Source organism: Erpetoichthys calabaricus, chromosome 5 (genome assembly GCF_900747795.2).
Source record: "Erpetoichthys calabaricus chromosome 5, fErpCal1.3, whole genome shotgun sequence".
In the NCBI taxonomy this organism is placed as follows: Eukaryota; Metazoa; Chordata; class Cladistia; order Polypteriformes; family Polypteridae; genus Erpetoichthys; species Erpetoichthys calabaricus.
In genome coordinates, this window is record NC_041398.2 from 5,955,615 (window position 1) to 5,981,213 (window position 25,599).

The window sequence follows — 25,599 nt, forward strand, 5'->3', positions numbered from 1 at the left end:
TTGGTTTGTATTTGGCTCACCAAGAGGTGGACCATCTGCCAATCAACACCAGGAGCTTCTCTTTCACCCTATAAGTCCTGAGGGTCTCCCACAGTTTCATTGTGAATGTTCTCTGTAAGTTTGTCAAGTTCCTGTGTTCTATTGACTGTGCCTTATGCTTTTGAGATGTTCTGAATTTTTAAACATGTTATTTTTCAACCGCTGTCTTTGGATTTTGTTTTGAAACTTTGTTTGCTTTGGATTGCCTTGTTTGGCTTATTATTTTATGTCTATCTATCTATCTATCTATCTATCTATCTATCTATCTATCTATCTATCTATCTATCTATCTATCTATCTATCTATCTATCTATCTATCTATCTATCTATCTATCTATCTATCTATCTATCTATCTATCTATCTATCTATCTATCTATCTATCTATCTATCTATCTATCTATCTATCTATCTATCTATCTAATTTCCTCAGTCTTATTGTGGCATAGGCTGAACATCTGAACACTGTGTTACTACTCTGCTCAGCTTTTCACCTAAGTCTTTAAATTGTCCTGCAGAACTGGTGTTATGATCCTACCTCTTATAATTGTTCACTTAGAACTGGACACATTTGACAATGACAACTGAATACTTTCTTCCCTGCTCTGGACAGGAGCCTATCCACCCAACCAGGGAGGTTTTCCACATGTGTACCAAAATGAGAAACACCATATGATACTCTCTGTATTTGGTGTAAAGCTTCATCTAAATTCCCTTATAAATAAATCCCATATTATCATTTCTTCCTCATTCTAGTGGCTGGATAGGAGGTGACCTTTTAGGGCTTCTCATCCCTGCCTTCTATCACAGAGTTATCTTTGTCACTGTCCAGATGTGCAAGGTCTAAAAACAATAGAACACCTCCAGCTTTGGGGTTGGTGATCCTGGGCAGCATGCACCTTATACCTCACATTTACTTCCCACATAGTAACCCCCCAACCCGCAAGTGTCATCATCATTTGCGTCATAGTTACAGTAGCAAATTAGTAATAATCCATCCATTATCCAACCCGCTATATCCTAACACAAGGTCACGGGGGTCTGCTGGAGCCAATCCCAGCCAGCACAGGGTGCAAGGCAGGAACAAACCCTGGGCAGGGCACCAGCCCACCGCAGGGCGCACACACACCACCCACCCACACACCAGGGACAATTTAGGATCACCAATGCACCTAACCAGCATGTCTTTGGACCATGGGAGGAAACCGGAGCACCCGGAGGAAACCCACGCAGACACTGGTAGAACATGCAAACTCCACGCAGGGAAGACCCAGGAAGTGAACCCAGGTCTCCTTACTGTGAGGCAGCAGCACTACCACTGTGCCACCATGCCACCCTTAGTAATAATGCAAAGTTCATAAATTAAGTAGAAATACATCAAACATGGAAATAAAGATTCACAACTATGAGCTTTACAATGAAAAAGTGATGATGAAGGGTAAATAAGGAAAGAATTCATGAAATTAAATGAAATCTGAAGCCCCTTGACCAACACCTAGACCCTCTTGTCTAATATCTCCATCTCACAGATCTGACATGGTGACGTCTGACACCCTAAACTAGAACATAACTATTACACATGAGTCTCTAATTCAGAAATACTTTTATTTTCACACAATTACCTTCTAACACACAAGTTTACTCCTCTATACAGATACATTTCTTCTTCTTCATTCCCAGTGTGTGTTGTCCTACTCCACTCCTAACCTCAGGCTGAGCAGGCGGTGCCCTTTTTAAAGGTAGACTTTTATAAAAACTACCAGGTCAAATGGAGTCCTCACAAGACAGTAGAGCTGTCCCCCAGCAGCTCCTGCTAATAGCTCTCAAGATCTTTTCCAAGGATGCCTTTTATGACCTATCCCATAAATTCCTGAAGTTTCCTGAATAGCAGCATCAGCAGAGTGATGATGTTACTTCACATAATGGAGTGAACATATTGTCTGGGAGGTGGTCTGCAATTGACCTTCCTTCTGCACATAAAGTACCACCAGTCACTCCAGCCAATTCAAATTGTCCTTCACAACATCACAAACATGCCTTGTGATTGCTTATTCTCATTAGGTGACTCAATTCTAAATCTTTATCCTATTTATTCAGATGTCTATGAAAAGAGATGTGAAAGAAAATAAGAAGAGCTTCACTGCTCTGATACAGTGCATTGAGGAAGCCGAGAGGAAACTGACTGAGACGATCCAAGAACAAGAAAAGAGAGAAACAGAAAAGGCTGGAGGACTCATTGAGCGACTGAAGAAGGAGATTGAGGAGCTGAAGAGGAGAGAAGCTGAACTGAAGGATCTTTCAGAGACCAAGGACCACCTCCACTTCCTACAGGTTAGAGTGACGCTTCACAAGGAGTCTGATCAGACTGGGGTGTGTGGGACGTGAGGTCATTTAGAGTGAAATTTAAAAAATCTGAGGAGTTTGTACAACATGACAAGAACAGGCCATTCAGTCCAGCACAGGTTGTTTTTTCATATTTCCTTAACATTTTCAATATTCTGATTACAAAATTCTCAAATATCTCACGTAGACTTATCTTGCTCAACTTCAAGAATCCTAACTCACCTCTTTCTAAGTCAGTGAGAAACTGATGTTATATATTATTTGAAATTGGAAAAAATCAAATTCTCATTTGGAAGATCTGTGCAAAACTTTTTAAAAACCTGGCAGGATCTAATCAATAACATTTCAGAATAAACATTTAAATTGAGGAAGTGGATTCTCTTCCCTTATTTATTTGAATTATTTTTATTTATTTACTTACTTATCTTTCCTACTATTAAAGATTTACTCTGTTGGCCTAGCTCTGTTTCTCATGGGTGGGGATTGATGCGATTTGAACTTAATTTTGTAAAATGTGACTTGCTTATATGGAATATTACTTACTTTTAATAAATTCAAGAAAATGTTTAAAAGGGAAAAAAAACACAAATATCTCAAAGTTGGTAACTTCATGTACATGACAGACAGATTAATCTACAACTATCTGTGTGAAAAAGTGAATTTAAATTAAAGATGGTGCCAACTCTTTTCCAAGGCCACCTTCTGATGTTTCCATCCTTAAACTGATGAGATTCAAATCCTTCAGCATTTCCTCATAGCTCAGACCCCACAGTCCAGTCTGGTCTCTCGTTCTTCTTGTGTGCTTTTCTCTCACACTCCACACAACAGTCCTGATATCGACTGTGTTTTGCAGATGTTAAGGAGATTCTCTTCATTATATACACTCCACACATGGTGGTTGCTACATAACTCAGCTTGCCGTAGCTTTCTCTACTTTGTGTAGTTGATGATGGTGATGAAGACACAATCCTCACAAGTCACACTTGTATTGTATAATCATATTGAAGAGCTTTCTCCCTAAATTTGTTTGTCTTAGAATCATAAAAATCCCAATACCTTGTTTTGTGTGCCAAGTCACTTCTGGACCCAGCTGCCCCGTCAATCCCTTTATCTTGACTCACCTCTCATGGAGTCCTGTGTGAAAAGCTCATTGAAAGTTAAAGTTGATAATCTCTGATGCTCTACTACACTCCACCAAATATTCTCTCATAAATAACCAACAAGTCAGTGACAGGCATTCTCACCATCTAAACCCACGCTGACTGCCCACCACACTGATCCTTAATTTAGAAGAGCCCCATCTTATCAGCATTACTTACTTTTTAATGTCTCCTTTCTGAAATCTCGTCCCCTCTTCTCTCCTGATTCAGACTTTCTCATCTCGCTGTGTCCTTCCTGCTGATGGAGACTCACTGAGCTTCACTGTCACCGCTGATTTCTCATCTGAGGACCTAAGAAAGGAGCTGTCAGGTTTGACAAAGAGTGTGGAGAGGATCGGCTGGTGGGTCATCATGACAAGGACTCCATCAGGTACAGCGTCTGGTGACATTGTGTTTGTTAGTGAAGTCCATTAGGAGGACCAGAGTGACAATAAGAGGAAACTGAAGAAGGCCAACTCTTTAACATTTATCTGTCGTCCTTTGATGTTAAGTAATTTTTATTATATAGTGCCTTTCACTTTGTTTAGCTGAGTGATAACAAACTCTCTAAATAATTAGCTGTGTTTAATCAGATGTTTTGGAATTTTATCTTGAAATGTTATACTTCTTATACTTTCTCCATATACTCTCTTATAAAGTCATTTTTCACTTAACTTTGAGATTCTTTTTATTTCCTTTGCTTTACTCAACTTAAGATTAATGAACAGAAATGTGTTTTAAATGGCTAAGCCGGCTCAGTGCACAAATGAATTGTTTATTTGAGAACAGAGAAGACGTTAATGGAATCAAATTGAGCTCAGTGTCAGTGCTTTATAATATCAGAACATCTGAATCTGCTCCTGCTGTCTTCGCTGTCCATTACATTCTGCTGGATGGAGTCCATGTTAAAAGTTCATGTTCATCCATTTTCAGCTGTGCTCCCCCTGGGCTCTCGTGTTTTATATGCCTGCTGTTGTTTGCTCAGAAGTCATGTCTCCCACCGACATTGTACAGACCAAAACCATTTTATTTGATATATTTTGGTGGTGAAGATAAGCAAACTGGAGGACTGCATCAGAACTCTGACTACTTGAGGACCACCTGAACATTTCACTGAGTGCAGCCTCAGAGTAAAACACACTTTATAAAGTGTAATTATAATTATGAATTATGTACGTTTACACATAAAGACAGCAATTTGTTAAAACACAAACTTAGTTCAAGCAGCCAAGGGCTCAGGGTCCATCCCGGCCATCCACCACATTAGACATATACTGTATGTGTGTATTGTGAAAATTAGCAGAGGGAGTGGGCACAAAGAGTTGGGGTACCACCCTGAAATACCTTGTTTAATGATGAATATGAAATAAAAAGCACAAAGACGGAGCACAATGATGATGTCTGCTGCAATCAAAGGCTGTCAAGTTAAAGTCACTTGTGAGTCGGAGCTCCGTCTTCCTCAGTCACAGATCTGTAATGAACACCCACTTCTGGTGACATTTTATAGTGTTGTCTCAGAAGAGGTGGAGCTTAATTAGTACAATGAAGAAGTGATGTCACTCGTCTTGTGGCCTGTGAACTCACTGAAGTGATGACATTAGCAGGAGCAGCACCCTCTCAACTCAGGGTAGAATTTCTTAACAAGATGGAGCCCTGAAGATGTCCTCAACTATACCTGCTTGTGAATATGTTTAAAATACAGTACATTTATGACATTGTATGTCAGGACAAACACCAAGACATGGACTTCAAGGGACCCTCTATAGACCTCTGTGATCATATAGTGATGAGGAGAAGAGCAGAGCAAAGGGATAAAGCCATTTGTAAAGCTTTGAGTGTTCCCAGCTGCACTGCAGCCTCAAGAATTGTGAAATGGAAGAAATTTGGAAACACCAGGACACTTTCTAGAGATGACCAGTCTGAGTAACTAGGAAGAAAGGGCCTTAGCAAGGGATTTGACCAAAAACCTAATGGTCACTACAAGAGAACTTCAGAAGTCCTCTGCTGAGATGATTGAAACTGTAGGAAGGACGGCCATCTCAGTAACGCTCCACAGATCAAGCGTTTATGGTAGAGTGATTAGTGTGATATCACGTGTAGTAAGAAAGCGGCCCAAGACTACACTCTGGATATCTGATAGTTTATGAACTGAACAGGATCAGCGGAGAGATGAGACACAGACTAAAATTGAAGGGTGAATGGTACAAGTTTATTTACAAGAATGCTGAACAACAAGAATGTAGTCGTGTCAGGCAGGCTTTGAGGTATTATCCTTCAGCACTGACACTTATTAAGAAATAAATAAAAAAAAATGGGGAAAATATGGTGTATTTACAAAAACAGTGCACTCCTACAAAACTAAACACACACTCCAACAATGAAGGTGGTCTTCCTTTATCTTTGGCTCAAGAAGCTCCTCCAACAGGAAAAAAATAAAGAAAAAAAAAACGTGTGTGTGGAAAAAATTAAAAACAATTACAGCAATCCAAAATCAAAAACTATCCCAGCACCAAATAAGTTTATATACCTCCACCAAAAAGTATCACCAGGGGATATATAACTATATGTACAAAAGAATATCTACAAAGCCGCCAACATCACAACTGTCCCTCCAATTGCTCAGCAGTTCTTAATCCGACCTCACCTTTAGGTCCACTGACGACCCCTGATGGCTGACAACTCCTTAAATATCACCGGCAAGATCATCCAGCCAATCTGCCTCTCAGTCTACCTCACTCACCTAATCAGGTAGACGCTGACACGTTCACGCCACGCTCCACGACACGCCCTGAGTAACTTTCTATTTAAACTCGAACTCCTGGAGGTCGCGTGCGTGTAAACCCCCCATGGACTGCAAACGGCTGTGCTGAGCTCAAGCACTCCAGTTGCCGACTCACAAGTAAGTAAATTCAGTTATTTACAGTGCGGGATCTCTGACTTTGAAAATACCGACTTTTTCTTTCAGGAGCTCTGCACCCTAAACCACCTGCACAGGGCAGGCTGCTAGGATACCAGCGTGTAAAACTGAACACGAGCAGAGGAGCCCCTTCTGGCCATTATAAATATGTTTCCAGAGTCACTGCTCCTCACAGCGCTCTCCCGCTAGGCAGCCCCACATTCTTGAGGCAGCGCCCTCAACGCACGAACGGTAAGCGCACTTCCTTTACTATGGCATACATTTAACCTTATAAATAACGCTGATCAGTTTAAGGCTTCCATATCTTAAATGTTGTAGTGCGCGGAGTAGGACATTACCACACCAGGCAGAAGATACTCTGGAGTAAAAGACAAATGACAGCTTGAGAGCATCAAGGGAAAGATTCAATAATCTGATGAGACAAACATTGAACTCTTTAGACAGAAGACCAAGCAGGATGTCTGGAGAGGACCAGGCACTGCTCACCACCCGCCTAATAACATCTCTACAGTGAAGATGGTGGTGACAGCATCAGGCTATGGGGACAAAGTGACAGGTCTGAACTGAGGGGAGGAGAAGTGCAGTCAAATACAGAGAGGACCTGAATGAAGTGTCTGAATACTCCTAGGAAGGAGACGTTTCAGTTTTGATTTGTAATAAATGTGCAGACCTTTCTGAAGACCTGTGCTCACTTTGTCATTATGGTTACTGAGTGTAGACTGATGAGCACAAAAGGCACATTAATCCATTTAAAATGAAATCAACAACACGGTAAAGTGTGCAGAAAGTGAGGAGGTCTCAATACTCTCTAACTCCCTGTACATTTATTATTAATATGAATATTCAAATCGACATTTGGCCTAATTTGCCAGCCCTTGTATATTTTATTAATGTTTTATTTTAACTCCTCCGCATTTGTAAAACGTGTTTAAGAACTAAACTAAGATCCCACAATGCCATCTTCACAGTTTCCATTCTTCTTCTCTTCTCTTTTTATTTTCAGCTCATGAAGCTCCAGTTTTCGTCCTCCAGCCTCCTGAACCTCAGAGCAGAGACGACTTTTTAAAATGTGAGTTTGTGCTTTGACTGAATCGATCATCACAATAAAATTCATTTAAGTTTTAATAGAGCAGGACAGGCTTAGCATATGAAAGTCTGAGTGTTGTGTGACTGAGGGGCTGAGAGTAATGGGGGGGGTCCTGTGACTGGTGCATTATGGGATAGAGAGACTCAGGCAGTGAATCACCAAAGCCGTCTGTTGAACCCGAGTCTTGATGTGTCCAAAAATGTACAAAAAGGAAAAGGAAAGGAAATCCACGTCGTGGGGTGCACTTACTTTTATACACGACTGCATATACAGACACAGATAAAAGTGTTGCTTTAAAAATGAAGCACAATTGTGAAATAAGTTAAAGCTGATAAAAGTCCTTGTCATCCTCCATTCTTTACTCCACAGAGCAGACACTTTGCTTTGAGTTCTCGACTTCACAAATTTTAAACATTTAAACAAATGAAAATGGCAGAGAAAAATATTGGGGGTCCTTAGAAGTTCAAAGACCTCACTGGACTGTCGTGACATCTCAAGCTGATTGATTCTTCTAATGAGTGTCACCGGGGTCTTCAGTCACTCTGCTATGTTGTGTCATTGTGTGCCTCACACTGAATGAGGACAAGAGAAGAGGAGGAGATGAAGAAGGTCACAGCCAAGGGTGGTCAAGGTGAAGACTACAAGACCACTTCCACAGAGCTTCATGTTCTTGTGAGCACAGGGGCTAATATTATCAGGACGTCTGAGGTTCTGCAGGACTGTAGCCCACCTCCCTGATGACATCACCAGAGTAAAGCTGACCTCAGATTGAACAGAAGGAGAGTTTAAATGGAGGAGAAAAAACAAGAAACATCAAGAGAGACTCAGGCGGACTTCCAGGATCAAAGGACAACAGTATCAAGTCACACCATCTGTTACTGTGTCAATGACAGTGGGCTCCATGGTAGGTGACCCCACTTCTGAAGGACACACACAGAGAGTTTTCTAAACTGCATGTTAATCAGCCACAGTGCTGGAGAAGTTCCTTTGGACTGAAGAAACGAAATGAGAGCTTTATGGTGAGTCACAGCAGTTCTGTGTGCACAGAAGACAAAGCAATGCCATTTATGGTCTGAAGTTGAGGTGCTGAATCTGTGAAGGTCACAATGAAATCAGGAGATCATCAAGGTGTTTGGGAGCGAATGTCACATAGGTGAGACCACCAAGAATGAGGCAAAAGAAGACATTGGAATATTGTGAAGTGTCTGCTATGAGCCCTGAACTGAATCCAAGTCAACATCCATGGAAAGAGCTGAAGGTCACAGCTGGGAGAAAAAGGCCATCAGACGTCAAGAAGAGTGGGCCGGGTGGGCAGTGAGAGGAGTAGAAGTCTCATCCAGAGCCACAGGAAGGGCTTGATGGCAGTTATTACCTCCAAATATTGAGGGACAAAACATGAGGTGAGGGTCTGAATCAGTTTGTGTGAGCCATCGGAATTTGATTTATTGTGTCAAATAATCTGTGAAGTCGAAATACAAAGAAAGAGTCTGCTGTGTGGAATAAGAATGGCGGGTGACAGTCACTGGGGTCAGTTTACACTTATTTGACTGAAAAATTGGATTCATGTTTAAAAAGTGAAAAGGGAACAAAACTACTGGGGGCAGGTCAGTGATAGAAACAGTAGAGAGACAGACGTGAAAGGCGCTATATAATATAGAGATATTAAAGTCACTATATACTGTAAGAGATGGGAAAGAAATTATATGATAGATGAAGAGAGCAATGAGAAAGACAGAATATGACACATAAATATGAAAGGCACTATATAAGAGAAAGATGAGAAGTGCGCTACAATAATAAATAATAGGAAAGACATTATAACACTGAAAGAGAAAATGACAAATAGGAAAAGGAGTTAAAGACAAATACAGTAGACAGACATGAAAGGCACTATATAATAGATAAAGGTGTAGCAGTGCTAATATCAGTACAAAACTGCATCTCCCAGCAGTCCTTATAGGGGCTGTTGGGGTCAAAGGTGGTCAGAGGGGTTTAAAAGAAGGGCAGGTGTCCAAAGGAAGAAAAAGTGTGTTTTGTTGTTGTATTTTGTGATCCATTTACCTGTCAGAGTGCCTTCTGTTGATGAAGCCGTAATTAGTTTTGTGTCCTGGATTATATTTGTTGTTGGGGTCTGGATTGTGTTCTGTCTACCTGTGTCCTGAGGATTGACTGTGGATTCATTGGCTACCCTGCAAGAAAAGGAGTGCTCCTGAACCATCCATCCATCTTCACCCTTAAAGTGGCTACCAGTAGGACTAGTTTCCATTCCCTTTCAGCATGCAGATCTCTGGACTCACTATCATCATCTTTCATTTCATCTGGTGTTGTTTCCATGGACTTTGCTGTGTGGAGTTGTTTGTGTTTATATGTTTATTGAAATATTGTCGTAGAGGTACAGGGGTGGTATTATTTATTTTATTTAATTACATTACATTCTTTAATTGTTGTTATTCCCAGGTGTGTTTTGTTTTGTCTGTTTTTGAGTGTGTGCTGGTGGGCCAAGGCTGGAAGCATCCCTGGGACCCTCTATAAAAAATAAATAAATCACTGTCATCTTGACAGTGTGAATCTTACCGGCACCTGATCACTACAAATGAGGAATACAGTGTGGTGTGGTGGTGAAAACTTTGGACTTCAAACCCTGAGATTGTGGGTTCAAATCCCACTACTGACACCACTGTGTGACCTGAGCAAGTCACTTCACCTGCCTAGGCTCTGATTGGACAAAGAAAAGAAAAGGAAACAATGGAATCTCAGATGATGGGAGTCACCGTGGATAAGAATGACAGTCAAATAATAATAAGAGATGAGAGGAAACACACAAAACAAAGAAAGAAAGAGAGAGAGACAGTGACAGATGGGAAAGGCACTATATGATAGATAGATAGATAGATAGATAGATAGATAGATAGATAGATAGATAGATAGATAGATAGATAGATAGATAGATAGATAGATAGATAGATAGATAGATAGATAGATAGATAGATAGATAGATAGATAGATAGATAGATAGATAGATAGATAGATAGATTGGGAGTTTGTGCTGATAGCGGGACTCTGGTGTGGCGGATGATAAATTTAAAAAAAAATAGAAAATGCTGATTGTAACTTTTACTGAAATAATTTATGAGGTTGTGAAGTGAGACTCAAAGTGGATTAATTTTAATATCTCAGTCCAGGCTTATGATATGAAAGTGTAGCCAGCAGAAAGCATAATTATGAGTGTGGTGTGACTGATGAGCTGAAAATGATGGGGTTCCTCTGACTGGTGCATTATGGGATACTGACATTCACGGCAGGGAAGCACCAAACCAGTCTGTTAGACTTGAGTCTCTTAAGTGAACTCATGGGAAATAAAAATTAAATCCTACAGACTACACCATATCCACCTCTAACAATAGTCTAACTTCCAGTGTCCTTTGTTCTTTTTCTATTGTCTTATGTTTTTCTTTGCACTTCCTGCTGTTTTCTCTTTCTGTATGCCAGTGTTTCCTTTCTGATGCTTTTCTACTTCAGTCATTTCCTTATAATATTGATAATAATCATCCATTTATACAGCACATGGCACTCAATGAAAGCAGCTTAGTGTATTTCACATAAAAATCACAATGTCCACCACCATTAACATATACATGTACAGTATATAGATATACAGACACAGACAAAGCATTGGATTAAAAAAGAATCACAAGTTTATGTGAAATACGTTAAAGCTGACAAAAGTACTCGACATCTGCCATTGTTTTTTCCATAAAGCAGAAACTTTGTTATTTCTTCATGACTTAACACATTGTAGGAATTAAACCAAAACAAGATGGCATGGAAAATTTTGTGGAAACAATTAGATGTTAAAAGACATCATTGAATAAGAATCAATCTACTATGAGAATCACGGAGGAATTCATTCACTCAGCCCTCCCAAAGCTTTGCTGAGTCATTGTGTGCATCATACTGGACATTGATATGAGAAGATGAGGAAAGGAAGAAGGTCACAACCAGAGATGGTCAAGGTAAAGGCTACAGGGCCATATCCACAGAGCTTCATGTTCCCGTGGCCTCAGTAACTAACATCAAGAAGTTTAAAGTCCATTGCACTGTAGTCAGACACACTGAATGCTGCTGCAGATGGAAAATGGATCCCCAATTGAACAGAAGGACAGCTTCAATGGTGGAGAAAGAACCAAGGCAAACATCAGGACAAATTCACTCTGACCACCAAGATCAAAGTACAACGGCTTCAAGTAGCTCCATCAATCACTTACTGAATGAAAGTGAGCTTCGTGGTAGAAGACCTCCCTTCCGAACGACAGACTAAAAATAAAATAAATAACTGACTGGAGTTTCCTAAAACACATTTTGAAAAGCCACAGTGCTGGAGAAATTCCTTTGGACTGATGAAACTAAACGAGAGCTTTACAGTAAGTCACAGCAGCTCTGTGTCCACAGAAAACAAAACGAGTGCTCAAAGAAAAAACACAAAACATGAAGGAGGCTCATTAATGTTAGGGGGCTGCTGTGCATGATTCTGTGCATGGCACAATAAAATGAGAAGATCATCGAGACATTCTGGTCCATACGTCACAAGGCTCTGTCTGAAGTGCAGATCATAGATCTTCCAGAACATACAAGTAAGACCACCCAAAAATGGTGGAAATCACATTGGAATGTTCTGAAGTGGTCTACTATGAGCCCTAAAATGAAACCAAGTCATCATCCATGGGAACATCTGTTAGTTACAGTTGGGAGAAGAAGTCCATCAAAGCTCAAGAAGAGTGGGCCGAGTGGGCAATGAGAGGAGTAGAAGTCTCATCCAGAGCTGCAGGAAGTGCTTGATGGCAGGTCTCACCTGAAAACAGTCAGACAGAGAACATTAGGTGAGGGTCCTAATAATTGTGTTTACATGATTGTCATTTATTTTATTGTGTGTCTGAAATTAAAAGCAAAGAGTCTGCTCTGTGGAATAATGAATAGTGGATGACAATCACTGTGGTCAGTTTAGACGTACCTGACAGAAAATTAGGATTCTTGTTTAAAAAGTGGAAAGGACAAAAATTACTGGGGGCATGTCGGTGACACAAACAGTAGAGAGACATACGTGACGGGTGACATATAAAGATATAAATAGGATTCATTCAGGTCAGCAGACCATCAGGGCCGTGGTGGGTTTACATTGTAGTGATTTTAACACAACAATGTCAAACCAGTTTAATCCAGTTCAGGCTGCATTGTGTTAAGTCAGGTGATCACACCCACACAAGGCCAATTTAGAGTCGCCAATTCACCCAACATGCACATCTGTGGATTGTGTGAAGAAAACCAGGAGTGACACGAGGAGAACACGCTGACCTGACAAAGACAACCACTGGGCGCCAAATTCAAAGTCGTGAAGCTCAATCTGTGAGGCCGCAGCTCCAACCCCTCGGTCATCATGCTGTCCTGAATCAAGTTTTAACAGTTCAATTCCTCTTATTCAAATCTCTTATTATTTTGAACCCGCGTCTTTAGATTTTAAAGTTAATTTCTGCTCAATGAATCCTCTCCTTTAATGACTGAGTAGCTTCAGCTCACTCCATAATGATTTTCTTCATGAACTTCACATTTCTCAGCACTCAATGGCCATCTTGTTTGTTGGCCAGTAAATCATCGAGCTATTAGTTTATGATGAAGTGTGACCGTGGATTAATTTTAAATTAAGAGGTGGACTGTGACAATAAAAGTGTCATTTAATAAAGCCAGCGGTCCGTGTGGACAGTCCATTAGAACTCTGACCTCGATGGTGACCTTGTGCTTATAATGATGGCGCTGATCAGGGCAGCCACAGTTGTTTGCTCGCTGCTGATGTGTTGTTTTTCTCTGTTAACTTTGCCTTTTGTAACAATATGAGGATTACATACACACAAGATCAGCTCCTGTCTACTGGGATTGGACTTCATTTCTCCTCCACTGATTAAGGACACTTTCATACAGATTTAGCACTTATGAACCTCCGACTGCAGACTCGGACTCCCAGCCTGGTAACTCCCACCTGAAGAGGAGAAGGGAGAAGCGCGCAGGGTCTCTCATGGGGTTCAGGAGACGCGCTTGTCGAGTGCCCCTTCACTTACTAGTTTTATCAACGTCAGACCACTGAGGCCCAAAACAGATGAACTTCATCTTCTTCTCAGCCCCAGTAAGGATTATTCTCTCTGGTCAGCATATTGCTGTGTGGACACCTGGCTTAACTGCATCAGTTCCTGACTCCACATTAGAACTGCTGGGGTTTCTGCTTTACAGAGCAGTTAATGATGCTGACCATCACAACAAGTCAAAGGCGCTGGAGTCTCCTGCTACATTAGTATGTTTGTGTGGACTCCCACCTCTCAGGCTGTTTCTGTATCAGCACAGGTGCCCCTCAAGACTGTGGACGGCCCCCCTACTTTACTCCTTGTACCCCAATGACTGCAGGTCCACTGATCTTCAGTTAAATCATTAAGTTCACTGATGACACCACCATTATTGGTCTAATTACTAACGCCAATGAATCACCTTCTAGAAAAGAGGGGTCTCGTCTTGTGTCTTGGTGAGCTTCAACACCCTGCTGCTCAAGACCCCTGAGACAGTGGAAATGGCCATTTACTTTCACAAACAGCAGTCACAACCTCTGACACTAGAAATGAAGGATTCAGCAGTCAATATGGTGGACTCCTTCAAAGTTCTAAGCACAACAATCACAAACACTCTCAGCTGGGACATGAACACCACCACATCACTAAGAAGGCACAGCGGCGATTGGACTTCTTACACCGGATAAAGAAATTAAATATTTCACAGCCAGTCCTCGTTCAGTTTCACAAAGACGTAATTGAAAGTGTGATCACATTCTCCATTGGTGTCTGGTTTGGCTCATCAACGTCACACTCCAAAAATAAATGAGAGCGTGTGGTGAGGTCTGCTGTGCTCTTCATCTGTGCAGACCTGTAGACATCTTGTGTCACTAACTGTGTCATAAGGACCACCACGGACTCATCTCAGCAGCTCATCACTTCTTCACACAAACTCCCAAACACTTCAGTCAATTCAAACACAAACTAACAGACACCTCCAGAGTTTCTTAGCGAGAGTGACAGCCTCTCCCAGCAGTGACTTAGCCGTCTTCTGTGTGTATTCATGTGTTCTGTCAGAGACTGTGTGAAGGTATGTGTGTGTGTACAGTGTGAGGACATGTGTGTTTGTGATACGGGAATACACACTACACACTCACATTCTCACGGGCACATCACTATCGGCACATCTCCTTTATAATTGGATTATTCTACAACTTGGTGTGAAGTTTGTCTCTTTAACTTCAGCTCTTTCTGTTATTTGTCTGTGATGTTGTGTTCCGTTATAAGGAGCTCCAAATCTACCAAGTCAGATTCCTGCACATGAAGTACTGGAGAATAAAAGGGATTCGGATTTATTGTGATTCGAGAATTTCATTTTAAATACTCCCACAGATTCTGTCCAATCAGAGGAGCTCTTTACTTTTAGTGTTTCATCACCGCAGCTCCTGATTGGTTCTTGTTAATTGTCTGTGTTGTGCTCCGCCCCCAGTCCCGTTACACACTCCCAGATTTCCTCACTCGTTTTCTTTTCTCTCCTTTCAGATTTCTGTCCCCTCACACTGGACGTCAACACGGCAAACAGAGAACTGCGTCTGTCTGAAGGGAACAAGAAGGTGACATGTGAGGGGACATGGACTAAATATCCTGATCATCCTGACAGATTTGACCGCTGGCCCCAAGTTCTGTGCAGAGAGGCTCTGACTGGGACTCGCTGTTACTGGGAGGTGGAGTGCAGTGGAGACTTCATGGAAATTGGAGTCGCATATAAAGGACTGGACAGGAAAAGAAGGGAGAGTGGCCTTGGAGACAACGACAAGTCCTGGTGTTTGCGGTGGTCTCATTCCCAGTACTCTGTGTGTCACAATAACAAGTGGACTGTAATCAGCGCCCCCTACAGCCCCAGAATAGGTGTGTATCTGGACTGGCCTGCTGGCTCTCTGTCATTTTATAGCGTCTCACACACAATGACCCTCCTGCACAGGTTCAGCACCTCCTTCACTGAGCCCCTCTATCCAGGGTTTTATCTTGATCCTCACTGCTGTGTAACAATCAGCCATCTGACACATGTGACCACTGACCAGTACACTCCACTGGTCACTCGATGTCCCCAGAATGTCAGGTCCTCTTTGTGTTAGTAGTTTGGGGTGAAATTAAATTTACAGTATGGTTGGGTTTGGGGGGGCAGCACCTCTGTGATTGAATTTGTGGATGAGAATGCGGGGTGAGTGCGGCTGTCAGGGTCTCCATTATTATTGGGTTTGAGTAGCCAATCAGGTGTGTGTGTCATAATGAGGGGCGGAGACACCTCAGACCTACAAATACCAGTCTGACCAGCAGGGGTCACTGTTGAGTCACAGCCACATGTCCTTCAGGCTGACACCCCAACAACTACTGAGGTCCCCAAGTGTCACTGAATGTCACCTGTTAAGTAGGACAGGCATGTGGTCCTGCTGGATCAGCACAACTGAAAGGCGCTATACAGACTCAGTATGGAGAGCTCTTGAATAGTGACTATATGTAGGAGCAGAGAGTGACAGATGGGACTGGAGTGTTGTCCACTCACCAGACATTTTGTGACCCTCCATTGGTCACTCAAAGGGTCCTTCACTTCAGAATGAATTCACTGTGAATGTCTGAAGACGAGGACTCACCGGTCAGTCAGATGTTAGCCATAATGACAGAGTTTGGTGTTTTAGTTGATGTCACATTAAACTTTAAACTGCATCTCCTCCTTGTCCCCAGATTTGTCACTCTTGGTACCCTGAGTTGGCACACATTTGACATGGGTGCACATGTGTTGCTTTGCAGTGGACTGGCACCCCGTCCAGGGTTGGTCCACCTTGTCCACAAACCTGAAACTGAAAAGCGGATAAGAACGAAAACGAATGGACAGAAGGGGTCACTGATTGGTCAGTCGCCACACTACTGCCTCTTGTGGCCACTCTAAATATTAAACAGCAATTTATACAAAAAGGAAATCTAAAAGATAAAAGCAGAAAGCATTCAGTGAAATCCTGAGCAGTGAAACATGAAAGGAGAGAATGAGAAACAATCAGAGAGTCAGACAAATGGAGACTTTAACAGGAGGACTGAGGGGTGGGACTGAAGTGCAGTGGCGCCCTCTAGTGGACACCCGCCATATTACACACATGGGAAAGGGGGGAGAAAAGAATACAGTACAGTGTAAAAGAAATAAGAATAAAGTAAAAACACAAGAATAAAACACCTGAAATAAAGAACTTTAAATATTATATCTAGTTCTTTATTTCAATTGTTTTGTTCTTGTGTTTTTACTTTATTCTTATTCTTTATTCTTATACTTGAAATATTATATCTAAAGTCATCGCAAATATACTAATAACCCAATTGTGCTTTACTCACTCAGAATATGGAACCAAATTAGAAAGCATTTTAAGATGGAAAATCTTTTATCAGTGGCACCGCTGCAAGAAAACCACCTCTTTCAACCTTCGCAAGTATATCTAGTTTTTAATACCTGGAAAATTTTTGGGAATAAAATGCTCAGAGATCTTTATATAGACAACACATTTACATCTTTTGAACAATTACGTTCAAAATTCAACCTCCCAGCTACACATTTCTTTTACTATCTTCAAATTAGAAATTTTGTTAAACAGAAATTGCCCGATTTTCCCCACCTCGCACCCTCCACAATGCTGGAAAAAATACTGCTCAATTTCGAGGAATTAAACACTATTTCCGCAATATATAAAATCTTATTAGAGTCCCTACCTTTCAAAGATCCAAGAGGACATTGGGAAGAAGATCTCTTAATCAATATATTAGAAAAGGATTGGAAGGTAGCAAAGCAGAGAATTCACTCGAGCTCTGTATGCGCAAAGCAGAGAATTATTCAACTTAAAATTATATATCGAGCTCATCTGTCTCGCTTAAAACTGTCCAAAATGTTTCCAGGGCAAGATCCAACCTGTGAACGCTGCAACCAAGCTCCTGCCTCACTAGGTCACATGTTTTGGGCCTGCACCAAACTAACATCATTTTGGACCAAAATTTTTAAGTGCCTTTCAGACAGCCTTGGGGTCACAATCCCTCCTAACCCATTAACAGCTGTGTTTGGTGTTCTTCCAGACGGACTTGAAGTGGAGAAGGACAAGCAAATGGTGATTGCATTCACTACACTTTTGGCACGCAGACTTATTTTGTTAAATTGGAAGAATCCTAATTCTCCTCTTATAAGTCAGTGGGAAACCGATGTTTTATATTATTTGAAATTGGAAAAAATCAAATTCTCAGTTAGAGGATCTGTACAAATTTTTTTGAAAACCTGGCAGGATTTAATCAATATTATTTTAGAATAAGAGAAATAACTATTGCCGCATTTAATCCCCTTCTCCATCTCTTATTTACATATATATTTATTTCTCCCTTTCTTTTGTTTATTGTTGTCTTATTAAAAAGCCCTAAGCAATTCTCCTTCGGCTAAGCTCTCCTTCTCAGGGGTTGGGTTTGATTTGTCTTCAATTTTGTTGGGTTATAAATTGATCTATTTGTATGGAATGAACATTATTACAATGAAAATTAATAAAATAAAAATATAAAAAAAAAGAAATATATCTAAAACTAATTAAGATTTAAATGAATTAAAAACAAAATAAGGGTGACACGATCACAGTCACATGACCTTCAGAGCTGACAGCTGAGCTGATTCTTCTGTAGCCAAACTGCCCCCTCTAGTGGCCACTCTCAATATTAAATGAATGGCAAGGCTGAGGGGGAGGAAAGATTTGGGTTTGATCAAATGGATATTTAGTGCAGATTTCTTAATATTGTCATTAGCTTTAAGGACAGTGCAGCTTTGTTAGATTATGGAAGATTCTCTATGGGAAAAGAACAGTTATTTGAATTAATCTTTATAATAATCGTTATGTATTAACAAAATACAAATCTAATAATTGTTTACATTTTGTATAATAAACTCCCAATGGTGTTTGGTGAATAAATAATAAGGGTGACTGACATTTGTCAAATCTGCTCATCTGTGACCTTCTGACTTGTTGACACCTCTGGTCACATCTACTGTGTTGTCTGATCTGAAGATATAACACTCCGTATTGATGATCCATTTCTTAATAGCGCTGGAAAAGTCAGAATATGACAGTGGGGTGAGTAACAAATAAGATGTTGATTTGGATTGAATATTTAATTTGTAAGTCTAGCAGTGAAATCAATCATTTAGACCTGAGCAGTGCTCTCCATTCCACATCTGAGTGTCTGCGCTCTGTCATGTGTCCCATGTGCCCCTGTGTGTCCACTGTGCCCTCATATGCCCACTTCAGCCTGACCCCCCCGCACTACTGAGATGTTCAGTTACTAATAAAGATGGACATTAAATGGTGAATTTGACCCTCATGGACACCACATGAAGTTGAAGAGCATTGAGGACTGAAGTCAGCTGTGATGTTTCATTTTGGGTTTCATTTCTTCCTTAAATGAGTTTGCATTTTCTTTACATTTTTTCTTATTTTTTAATGAATTGTTTTGTAAATGGTATTGATTTTATTGTTTTATGTATGGTGTTTTGTTGAATATTTTGTTTGTAAGTATTATGTTTATGTATTTGTTTAGTTTTGTTGTCCTTCATTTTCTTTTGCGTGTTCCATGTGGAGCCCAGGGGGGCGGGGCCACTTGACACTGCAGCTGCAGCTCCGCCCCAAGGGATATTTAAGAGAAGCTGCAGATGAAAGAGCCGCTTCAACACTGGGCTCTGTCCTGTCTGGTGGGCTCTGCTTTACGTTTTGATGCTTGGTGGTCCTTTGGTCTCCTGCTCTGGTTTAGGTTTGTTGGATTTTGGTCACTTAAGGCTTTTGCGTTTTTACACCTGCCTTTTCATTTTGTTTAAGCATTTATTAATCCTTTTTTAATTTTTAAAATAATAATTTAAATATTCAGTAAGCTTTCTTTGATGTTATTGTGCCAGAGGTATTTTTGTTGTTCTATATTTACATTTACTCTTGTGGAAGATGAATTTTCTCTTCGTTGTACTAATTCATGTCTGAGAAGTAAGCTTTACGAAACCATACAGCTTGCTTTGCTGAGCAAACAGAAAAATATTTGTCCAAAGGACTCAAGGTCTAAGCATTCCACACAGTCTGCCTTATCACGTTTTCCCTTAGTTTACATCTGAATGCCATAACAAAGGGGCCAAGAAATCACGTCGCACAACGGGCGTTGAAGGGGCTCAAGGATTGTGTAAAATAAAATTGTCGACTGTTGCATTTCATAATGATATTAAATTACGCATTCTAGGGGTATAAAAACTTTGCCCCACCCAATAGACGGGGTTCAGAAGAGCCCTGACGCTGTCATGTAATATTGATTGCCTGCTTTTCTGAAACTCTGCTCACTGTGATGCTGAAAAATAAGGCTGCTATATAACCACACCTGCTGTCTTGTCTGAAGTCTTCGTCCACAGTTTTCTGGCGCCCAAACGTGGAAAAGGAGACGGGCAGACGACTCCTCGAGCAGGATCGTCCAGAGGACTGTAGTGGTGGACCGATTCCGGCCGGATCGGGAGGACCAGCTCCGGTAAAAGTTAGGACTGGCCTACCCTGGGCATTTCCTGTGTGGGGAGTCCCTGACCTCCTCCTAGCCGATACGAGGCACGACTTGACGGGAATTTCCAGGCAGGTGGACGGAGTCACAGTGAGTAGATCAGGGGAATTCCACTGGTTTGACTGGTGTGCCGGAAATAATAGAAGTTTAAAAAGAGTAAAAGAGCATACTGTATCATTACTTTAGGGGTGTTCTCGGGACTCGCGGAATACAGTTCTTGGGACCCTTCAGAAAATAGGCACAAGTTAGTGAGTCATCCCTTGTGAAGTAGAATAGAAAGGGGCAAGTGGCACGCCCCTATAAATAAATAGAGGAATAGGGGTGAATGTGGTAAAGCCGAATAATGTGTGTCTGAATACAAAGGGGGAGGTCGTGTTTCTCATTTGGCGTCTAGTCATACTCTTGTTCCGACGGGTTGCTCAGGTGACGGAGACTATACCTAAGCAGTTTGACGCATACAAGGCGTCTGATGAAGGTATCGGGGTAAAAACCTCCGTATCCCAGACCCCATGCTGAGTATTGACGTAGGATTCTGCTGAACCAAATAAACGGACACGAAGTCACCTGAGCTGAAATCCGGGAGCAGGAGCGGACGACAAGTGGGACGAGGAGAAAAAAAGGGGGGGCTGAGCTGTTTTCTGTGACATCCTGCCACTCACTATGGGGACACAAGTCAGCAAACCGGTCAAACCTATCCCCCTTTGACACCAAAAGCAGCCTCTGTTGGAGGGATTATTTTCAGAGAATCACCAGGCTCTTAGTACGCCGTCATTGAAAGGCGGGTCCCCTAGAAAGTTAATTGAGAAGAAAACTGGGTTAGATTTTAAAAAGGCATGTAGGAAGTGGAATAAGCACAGTGGAGGTAGATGGCCAGTGGAAGGAACCGGAGATATGAGTGAGATACAGGAAATTAGAAAAATACTGTGCAGAAATACACAGCGTTGTTGTAATGGAGGTCCTTATTGGATGGATATGTATGACAGATGGGAATTGGTTATTAAAGTCCGTATGTTGGAAGTAGCGCAGGAATGGAATGAGCTTTTAGCTGCCGAAGTTAAGACTATAAAAGAAAAGGAAGAGCTGCTTATAGCTTTACAGAAAGTGCAGGCTGATTCGGGACCCCAGTCTGAAGGAAGGAGGAAGAGGAGTGATAAAAAAGACCCTTTATCTCCCGTGCTCTCTTCCCCAACACTTTACCCGCAACCCCTTCCACCGCATCTGTCACCCCCTACCCCAACAGCTCATGTGGTAACCAATGCCCCAGCTACTGATGATTTCTTTGATGAACAACATCATTACGACCCCTCCTCACATATGGATCCGGATGATGAGACTGACGGCCACTTGTTAGGGGCTACGGGAGGCTCTTCTAACTCACACAAAAAGCCCTCCATTTCACAACATACTAGAAGCAAGAGAAATAAGTCCCCTGACAACTTTACCCCATTTGAGTCCCCAAAACCTTTAGCACCCACATTTTCATGCCCTTTAATTGAGGTCCCTAACCCCCTACACGATCCCACACAACCCCCAGGAAATGATAACCCCACTACTGTAATGATACATTGTAACTGGGATATTCAAGAGCTGAAAGACGTAGTGTCCAAATTGCCTGATCCTAAGATAATCGGTGGGTTGAAGTTTGTGGAACAATTGCAGCAACTGGACGACATGTACAAACCCAGTGTTGCCGAGTGGACCCAGGTGCTACGCAGAAAGTTGGGCACCACTTGGGCTACTGTCAATCATGGGCAGCATAATGGAGTACAGTGGCAGTGGAATGAGGCATTGCCTCGTGGACAAAATAATGAGGGTCCTTTCCTTGCCCAATGAGAACCCTTGAAAACTGCAATAGCCGCAAAATATAAAAAGGGCACCGACTGGTCCCTTATTTCGGCTGCCAAACAAAAGAAAGATGAGACGGTAGACGAATGGGCACACCGAATTCAGGACTTGATGACAAACCATTTTGGCTTAGACAACCCAGACGACCGTGCCAAGGCAGCGGTTCCTCCTTTTGTGTTGGGACTCAGAAGTGATATCCAGAATAAGGTACGCACGTCCTGTATTGGATGGGAAAGTGCCACTTTTCATGAAGTTAAACGACATGCGGAACATGCTGAATGACAGACTGAGCAAAAAGAGTCAGATACTCAGACCAAGTTAATCGCGGCACAAATGAATTATTATGCTGGTGGAGCCACCTCAGGCAGGGGTTGAGGACGTGAAGGATGTGGATTTTTCCGAGGACAGGGGCGAAGCCGGGGGAGAGGTCGCAGATTTTTGCTTCCAAATCCAAATTCTTCGTCTGCTCAGCTACCTCTCCCCTCAGATCAAGCACCTACATCTTATGCCTGTTACGGGTGCGGTGAGACGGGACACTTCTGCCGCAATTGCCCACATAAGTCCTCCCCCACCTCCCTTACCTGAACCTGAGGATATTTCTTGGTCCTAGGAATTCGCAGGGACCCCCAGCCACTCTCTTCAGTTGCCTTTGCTCACTCACCATGCGGACACAGATCCTTTATTGACTTTGCTGGTGAATGGCACTGAAACTGCTTTTCTCGTTGATACGGGAGCTACTCGTTCCAGCCTTTCGCTGAAGGAGGTCCCTGCCTCGAATGATACAGTGACTGTGTTTACTGCTTCTGGACAACCACATGTTTTACTGGTGAATAAACCTCTTCGGTTTCCGCTTCATTCCAGTGGTTCCACTTTGACGCACCGGTTTTTGTTAAATCAGCTCTGCCCTGTAAATCTGTTAGGAAGGGATCTGATGACTAAGCTCTCCCTCTCTATTACTCTAACCGAACAAGGGTTCTACTGTTCTATTCCTAAACTCCTGTGACAAACCTTCCCCCATCCTAAGCCCTCTTTTGCAGCCTGGACCCTGAACATCTCCCCGCACACCTTCCTCTTGAAAGCCCTTCATTCTTTCCCCTCATGCCTATTTCCCTACTTACAAGTCCCGGACACCCTGCATTGTACTGCCCAGTACTTCCCTGCTGAAGTGGACACACCTTGGTTAGAATCTTTTCTCTCCTCAGGTACTAGCCCAGAGACCCTCCATATCCCTTGCTTTTTTTTCTCATCCACCAAAACCGCTGCTTCAGTTCACCTCACATATTCACAAAACGTTTTCTATTTAGGAGGTTCGGTTCCCCATGTTTCCTTAGCTGGGTCAAAATTGGGTCGAAATTAGGGAATGGGTGGAACAATGTCTCAACAGGACGGACTGGCTGCACGTTGCTCCGGGTATTTTTGATACTTCAGATCATTTAATAACTAAGGTTTTACTTTGAGATGACCTTCCAGTAGTCCGTTCATTGTGCCATCCCACCTATTCCACATTTTCATTACAGTCTGCATATCCCTCTTGGCTTTCCTCACTTCCCGATGCACTGTGGTCCCAGGGGAAAAATGATTATGGAAGGATAGCACACTGTGAGCCACTGGTGATTTACCCAAAATCTTCCTTCCGCCCGCATCGCCCCCAGTATCCTCTGTCCCCTGAGGCAGAGGCTGGGATCTCCGCCGTACATTCCGATCTCATAAAACAGGGAGCAATTATCCCAATTAAATACTCTCCAGTGAACTCTCTCATTTTACCTGTTAAAAAGGCTGACGGTTCATGGTGATTTGTCCAAGATCTTCGACAAGTTAATTCTGCAATTTTTCCCAGAGCACCTATTGTTCCTAATCCTTCCACTATTCTTTCTACGATACCCCCGTCCGCCCGTTATTTCTCTGTTATTGACCTTGCTAATGCTTTCTTTTCTATTCCTGTGCACCCCGACTCTCAATTCTGGTTTACCTTTACTTTCCAAAACCGCCGTTGCACATGGACTGTTATGCCTCAGGAATATACAGAGGCTCCTTGCGTGTATGGTCAAGCACTTGCTCAAAATCTAGAAGGATTCTGGCTAGATCAAGATAGTATATTGATACAGTATGTGGATGATTTAATGGTGTGTAGTACTACTGAAGAAGCTTGTGCACATGATACTCAGAAATTGCTATTGTTTTTAGCAGAAAATGACCATAAAGTGTCGAAAACAAAACTGCAGTTAGTCCAGACTACCATTAAATATTTAGGTCATGACATTTCTTGCGGTACAAGAGCTCTCTCTAGCGGCCGTATAAACACCATTCAAAATCTTCCTAGACCTGTTACAAAGCAACAGGTTATTTCTGTATTAGGCATTCTAGGATACTGCCGGCAATGGATTTTAAATTTCACTGAAAGAGCACAGCCTTTGCAAACTTTAGCGAACACCCCTGATCTCCCCCTTTCTGGTCAGGTGGTATGGAATGAACAAGTTGAGCGGGCTCTGTGTGATTTAAAAAGTGCACTACTTTCTGCGCCAATGTTAGGACTCCCTGACTATTCTCGTCCATTCACTCTGTTAGTGGCCGAAAGTGGGGATTTATGAACGCAGTGCTGACACAATTCCATGGAGATAAACAAAGGCCAATAGCCTATTTTTCGAAAAAATTGGATCCAGTGGCTGCGGGACTCCCAACTTGTCTCAGAGCTGTAGCAGCCACAACAGAGGCCGTGCTAGCCAGTACAGATATAGTGCTCATGAGCCCCCTAGTGGTAAAAGTGCCTCACGCCTTACACTCCATTTTAGTACAGGCTAAAACTTCACATCTCACTACTGCTAGGGCAATACACTATCAAAATGTACTCTGTACGTTATCAAACGTTACCATAGAAAAGTGCTCCACCTTAAATCCAGCTACTCTTCTTCCAACTGAAGAGGAAGGGGAGCCCCACAACTGTCATGATGAAATAACTAAGGTTATAAAACCTAGACCAGACCTACAGGAAACACCCTTAGGAACAGGGGAGATAATTTTTGTGGATGGATGTTCTTTATGATTGGAAAATGGAACACCTTCAACCAGCTATGCAGTGGTCAAAGGTGACCACCTGCTGGAAGCAAACCGAATTTCTTCAGGTTTGAGCACGCAGGCAGCTGAGTTGATAGCTCTCATTCGAGCTTGTCAGTTGTCAGAGGGACAAATTGTAACTATCTATACTGATTCTAGATATGCTTTTGGAGTCTGCCCTGATCATGGGGCATTATGGAAACTCAGGGGATTCAAGACCAGTACTGGCAAGCTCATTCAGCATCAAAAACTAATAGAATCCCTCTTAGAAGCCATAACCAAGCCATCAAAATTGGCTATAGTTAAATGCCAAGCCCATACTGGGAAACAAGATCCCATTAGTAAAGGAAACAAACTGGCCGATCACTTCGCTAAACAAGCTGCTTATGATAATACCTCAATTTCTTTATTCCAACAGACAGATGACAGAGATTCCTGTAATTTAGTCATTTCTTTACAGAGTTCAGCTTCAGAAAAAGAAAAAAGAAACTGGTCTAAGG

At 42.0% G+C, this 25,599-nt stretch overlaps 3 protein-coding genes across 13 annotated transcripts in view; 1 reads left to right on the forward strand and 2 right to left on the reverse strand.

Annotated features, from left to right (window-relative positions):
• The window catches only part of LOC114652512 (tripartite motif-containing protein 16-like), a 979,029-nt gene that overhangs the window by 444,520 nt on the left and 508,910 nt on the right, over positions 1 to 25,599 (forward strand). The window contains exon 7 of the mRNA XM_051927928.1: positions 15,518 to 15,590. Coding sequence (XP_051783888.1) covers positions 15,518 to 15,590 — 73 coding nt within the window. The remainder of the gene's footprint in view (positions 1 to 15,517; positions 15,591 to 25,599) is intronic.
• LOC114641503 (tripartite motif-containing protein 16-like) overlaps positions 1 to 25,599 on the reverse strand; it is a 1,283,323-nt gene that overhangs the window by 287,890 nt on the left and 969,834 nt on the right. The window lies entirely within an intron of this gene.
• Positions 1 to 25,599, reverse strand: part of LOC114652554 (E3 ubiquitin-protein ligase TRIM47-like) — a 156,023-nt gene that overhangs the window by 70,888 nt on the left and 59,536 nt on the right. The gene's annotated exons all lie outside the window — the stretch shown is intronic.